We start from the raw sequence: 5,451 nt of genomic DNA on the forward strand, positions 1-5,451 counted from the left end.
GAGTCAATCCGGGAATGCACTCGACGATCAACGTGAAATTCTCTCCCATTTACGACGAGAAAGTGACAGCAGAGATTTCTTTTCTTACATTGAGCCCCGATAATTTGAAAACTTTCCACGAATTCCGTGTTCCCGTGGTCTGCAAGCCCGAACAACCTCTGCCTGTCGTCGATCCAGCGGAGATCAGGTGACAGGAATCGATGCTAAATTAATTTGGAGCTCGCGAAACGAGCTCTTTCGCTTAACATTCGACGAGAATGGAGACATTGGAAGACTAACGAGTGGTAATTATACGTTCAGGTTCCCCACAGCTCCATCCTGGAAATTCGACGACCCTAAATTCGGCGAGAAAACGCTCACCATCGCGAACGAAGGTCGAAGAACCTTTGGCGTGGTGATCGGAGAGCGAGACGACCGTGAAGATTGCTTTCTGTGGCACTTCGACCAAGCAAATATTCTAGCCGCCTCGCCTTCGGTCCTCAGCGACGTTTTAAGTACCTGTAATTGTTTCGCAAAGTCAACCAGAGTGATAGACAGACTGCGGATTTTTATACAAAGTCGTACCTTCGGAAGTTGTGCAAAATATTCTTCTGGCCGTGTTCGTTTCTATAGAATTTAGTGTTTGATTACATTTTTAAAACTTTAGCGATTGCTCTAAGATCCACAAATTGGTGATAAGCGATTACAGGATCGACTAGGAATCGATTTAACCTTTTAGTCAGAAATGAAACGAACGATGATAACGAGGTCAACGAGGATCCTGGCAATACACCACGAAAATTGAAGCTCATTGAAGTCCCATCGAAGGTGAAGTGTCAGCTGAGGATCACCTTCCGTCCGCGTCACATTGGATTGCACCACGAAGTCATGAAAATTTATTTTCGCTGCAGTCGAATATTCCACAAACAGGTACCCTACGAATGTTATTTTAAGTAATTTAGAAAAAAGATCGTCGATAATAAATGAATAAAGAACTTTCGATCAGGCAGTACCGATTTGGGCAGAAGTCACTGGTCCCCAGATCCACGTAGATCCACCCTGTATCGATCTTGGTATCGCTATGATCGACGTCGATGTCTGCCAACAGAATTTCGATGTTTTCAATAGCGGTGTGTTCCGATGCGTACCTAAATGTTAATCGAAGACGATGGAAATTGATTACCTGAGACTTTTAGGGCGTTCCAGTGTTCAGATTTCCACGAAAACACCGAAACAACTGGGAAATCAGATTGTAGTTTATCCCAAGAACACGATCCTGCAACCCGAATCGTCTTCTCGAATCTGCGTTAGATTGACGCCAGAATCTTCCATTTTGCACTTGTCTAGAAGGTATAAACAAATTAGTAAACTGTCGTTTCATAAATATTGCGTAAACAAAATACTTTCCTTGACAAGATGGAGACTGTCTTCCGTCAATTAATCGATCATTGTTCTCAGTTTTTACGATCCTGTATCCAGCATGCTGAAATTTCCGCTGCAAGTGCAAATGATAGCTCGCGAGGAAACCAAGCCTCCGCCATTAACATTGAAAGTGCTCGCTAGCTTGACCACGTGTCACGGCTTAATTCTAGGTTCCTCCAATATTCTAAGAAATCTATCTCCCGAATCCGGCGAATTATAGTCATAAAACTAGTGCTTTTTTCGCAGAGCCTGCAGAGGTGAATCTTGGCACGGTGTACACACACGAGTCGGTCTACACAGAATTAACACTGACGAACGACTCTCTCTTGATCCAAGAGTATGGTTTCCTTTCCCTGCCAATCTTCATGGAGATCCAACCGAACCACGGGTTCGGGACTATACTGCCTGGCGAGACTGTCAAGCTCCATCTGATTTACTCGGCACGTTGCACCGACATCCCTGGAAATGAGATCGGAGCGAATGGGCTGGCCGACACGCGCAGGTTATTCAATTTTAATGAACCATATACAGAGATTAACCTTCTCCTGATCCTCGAGGGGACAGTTAGCTATCCAGCTTTCAGATTCAAGCAGTCACCCTTGCGGAGCTTGCTTCTCGGAAGAAAGAAGCGAAGATCGGTGAGCTGAGAGAACTGAATCGAGGTCTTCCTCCGCCTGATGATCGCGAACCTACAGAAATAATACCGAAGAACGACGACGAAGACCTCGAGGACGGTAGCAGTCCAGCTGATCGTGTAGTCAGTGACGAGTCGGTGGAGGTGAAAGCTCCAGGTGAATTATCCTGAATTAAACACGAGCAGAAATTGACCTGATTCGGCTCTACCAAAGTTAGGGCAACTGGGCCACGCTCGCGAGGGCAGGACACGGCTCCTCCGCAAATAAAAAATATCAGAGAATATTTTTCACAGCAAATTGTTACCTCAGACTGTAGTCAAAAGTGTCTTTAAAGAGAAACTGCAGTCTTCTTAGCCACCAGATATCCATACGCATTTGCCTGATTTATTTTAGAGGAGACTGTGGATTCAAGAAGATTGAATCGGAGGGACAGGAGGCAGCAGAAGAACAAGATCAACGTCCATGTACACATCGTGGACACGCTCTGCGAGATGAGCGAACAGATTCTCGAGTTCCCTGCAACACCTTGCGGCTCTTTTTCCGCGGTAGCAAGCAGTCCAGTCACACATCTAAATGAAAACGGACACTTTGATAGCCGGAGAGACGTCGGGGCTAATGAATAATAAATTGACTCAGGTCTCGGTGCATCTGCGAGGCTACAACATGGCCTCCTACCCTGGCTGCACTTGCGGGATCCTGAAGAACCAGGAGAAAGAGTTCACGGCGAGCTTCGAGTTCAAGAGTTCCTCCGGTAGCGTTAAGATAACGCCGCAGCGTGGCACCCTGAAGAGCAAACAGTTCGTCAAGGTCTTCTTCGTGTTCGAGCCGGGGCTGCCGGGCAGCGAGCCGAAGATTGATGAGTCGAAGAAGCCGGAGAAATCGAAGAAAAGAGATGGATCGAAGGAGCCAAGCGGTCAAAGTAAATTCAAGATTTATCGTTCGCGATTCCTCGAGTTCTTCTTCATCGGACTGATTAAAATTGTTGGCTCGGCTGAAACACTGATTTCTTCTGTGAAAGAGAGCAAGAAGGAGAAGAAGAAAACGGACGAGAACGAAGAGATTCCTGATGTCGACAAATCGGCGGAAGAAGCGTCCTTGCTGGAGAATTTTGAGCCCAGAGTCTTCGCGATCTTTGCTACCTGTTTCATCGATTTGACGACGAAAGATGGACAGAAGAGAGAAGAACTGTTGTTCGTGAAGTTGGTGTGTCCTGTCACGAGACCGGAGATCACGATCTTGGATAAACATCTCGATATATCATTCGGACCGACGGCCATTGGAACTTCTTCCAGGAAGATCTTGCGGATCAAGAACATTTCCACGAAGTGTGTTCGAGTAGTCGCAGTTGGCAATGAAGATTCAATGTACCGAGCTATTTTTCTAAATTTATTCAGGAGCGTCAAGGTAGACGTGAGCCTCCTGAGTCCGCATGGATCGTTCTTCGTGCCTCCAGGGAAGACGATCGAGACCGGATCGATCCTGAATCTCCCTGTCACTTATCAACCGATGCATGCTCTAGAAGAAGAAGTAAGATGCCTAAACTTTCATTTATATTTCCCCATATCAGAAGCTCCTGTAGGAAGGAATGACAATAAATTTCGTCCTCGGTGTTTTGCTCTTGAACACCCACGACCAACCGTGTCCCCGAACATGCTTCGCGATCTCGGTATCATATCTTCCTGGTCCAGGATGAATTTTGAACGGAGGTCCTGGTCTCACGAAGTCGATGTTGCTGTCGAATGGATAATTCTTCGCGTTCTTTGGCTTCCTGGGCGATTTGGGACTATAGTGACCAGGTCCTGGATGCTTCGGGTCCTTGTAGGATAACGCGAGTTCCTGTAGCACCAATCTCAGCCCCGATATCTTGGGAAATCTGTCGGAGAACGATAAAAGCTAGATCTCCTAAGTTTCGTAGAAACTAGATTTACCTCCGAAGCATTCGAACGTCTCGGACACTCGACGATCGTAAATCTGCTGAGACTACCTCGGACAGGTGGTCCAGCGTCCTTTAAAATAGTTCGACTTGTGCAACAGCTTGTCGAGCTCGCTTGGCAACGATCTAGGCCAGTCGCCGTGATCATCCAACTTCGTGCGCTTCTGATAGCCTATCAGGGAGCTCTCGTCCCTCCGTCCTAGGAAAAAATACGATTTATTAATCGCGAAATCATCTAACCTTCATTCTGAATTACGAATACCTGTGAAGAGATCGTACGGTCCCCTTTTCCCAGTGACTTTCTGTAGGAAAGCTTCAAAGGTGTCCGGATGTCTCACCTTGTACCTGTTTGGAGAATCATTATGCTTACGTGTTTTTCAATAATTGTTTGATAAAGATTGAGGATCGTTTTCGAGTACAAGTTGCATGGCAGTCTCCAGGGCTTCGAAGTTCTGGCAAATCTAGGTTGCAGACCATCGTACTCGAAAGTAGGCACGCAGGACGATCCTAATCGCTTCCTTTCGTCCAGATAGTGATAGGGATTCTTTCTTGTGTACCCTGAACAAGACGGACAATTAGCAACGTTGACTAAAAAATTGTTCAAGCACTAGTACATTGGTCTATGAACAGTTTTACCTGGTCCAGGGGTGTCAAATTTCAGTGCAGGTTTGAACCGAGCCACGGTTCCGAAACCCACGTTCCTCTTCACACTTTTGCAGGGTTTCTCCATGACATCGTCGGGCCACTGAGAGATTTCATGGATTCCAGGACCTAGCCCTGTCCGCATTCGTTCCCTTTCCACCATGTATTTGTCCAGCATTTTACCTCCCATTGTCGCAGAAAATTCTGCACTCTCCAGCTCTTTTTTCCAACTAATTACGTTAACAGAATTTCTCAGTGTTTCCATTTAAAAGCTCGTCAGCGTCGAGACGTACTTCGTGGCTGCAGACTTCTTCGGCAAAGGTGGAAGATCGTATGTACCAACAGCAGGTGCATCGGACATGCCCTGATAAAATTTTGGATGCATTCCAATATTCTTGTCGCGTTTCATCGAGCTGTTGAACGGCGGCGGAGGGACGCCCTTTCGAGGGACCAGACATCGGCACCGCCATTTCTGACAGCATCGACAGAGTTTGAAAGATACTGTCGTGGATCTGCAGGGCATTGCGACCTATCTTGACGACACCCCGCGTCTGAATATCAAGGGATACGAATTTAATAACTTTCTATAAATTTTATCTTCGCAACTGCTACTTAATTATTTTCATAATCCTTTTGCTGTTGATTTCCTTGCCAGAATATGAATATTCCGTTTTCAGAGTTTATGAAAAAGGCTAATTAGAAAGGACTTAATTGAAGAAGGTTAAATCAGCTGCAATTTCGAATGTGCAGTGATATATTCGATTCGATATCTATCGATTGATGCGTATGAATTCGATGTAAAACGAGCTTTAATCAATATTATAGCTTTTATGATTAATC

General features: G+C 45.7%; 1 protein-coding gene across 1 annotated transcript; it reads right to left on the bottom strand.

Annotated features, from left to right (window-relative positions):
• Nucleotides 1-3,569: 3,569 nt before the first annotated feature.
• On the bottom strand, nucleotides 3,570-5,144 carry LOC117226258 (ciliary microtubule-associated protein 2). Its single transcript, XM_033480413.2, has 6 exons — nucleotides 4,905-5,144; nucleotides 4,606-4,841; nucleotides 4,389-4,527; nucleotides 4,232-4,314; nucleotides 4,021-4,168; nucleotides 3,570-3,909 (listed from the first exon to the last, which is right to left on the bottom strand). The coding sequence occupies exons 1-6, from the start codon at nucleotides 5,132-5,134 to the stop codon at nucleotides 3,600-3,602; spliced, it is 1,146 nt and encodes a 381-aa protein (XP_033336304.2). The 5' UTR covers nucleotides 5,135-5,144; the 3' UTR covers nucleotides 3,570-3,599.
• Between the last annotated feature and the right edge of the window lie 307 nt (nucleotides 5,145-5,451).

The sequence above is a fragment of the Megalopta genalis genome, chromosome 11 (genome assembly GCF_051020955.1).
Source record: "Megalopta genalis isolate 19385.01 chromosome 11, iyMegGena1_principal, whole genome shotgun sequence".
Lineage (NCBI taxonomy): Eukaryota > Metazoa > Arthropoda > Insecta > Hymenoptera > Halictidae > Megalopta > Megalopta genalis.

Coding starts and splice junctions, on each gene's coding strand:
- LOC117226258 (XM_033480413.2), bottom strand. CDS start 5,134: ATGCCCTGCAGATCCACGACAGTATCTTTCAAACTCTGTCGATGCTGT. Junction 4,169..4,231: donor ACCGTACGATCTCTTCACAG/GTATTCGTAATT, acceptor ATTTTTTCCTAG/GACGGAGGGACGAGAGCTCC. Junction 3,910..4,020: donor CGCTGGACCACCTGTCCGAG/GTAGTCTCAGCA, acceptor GTTCTCCGACAG/ATTTCCCAAGATATCGGGGC.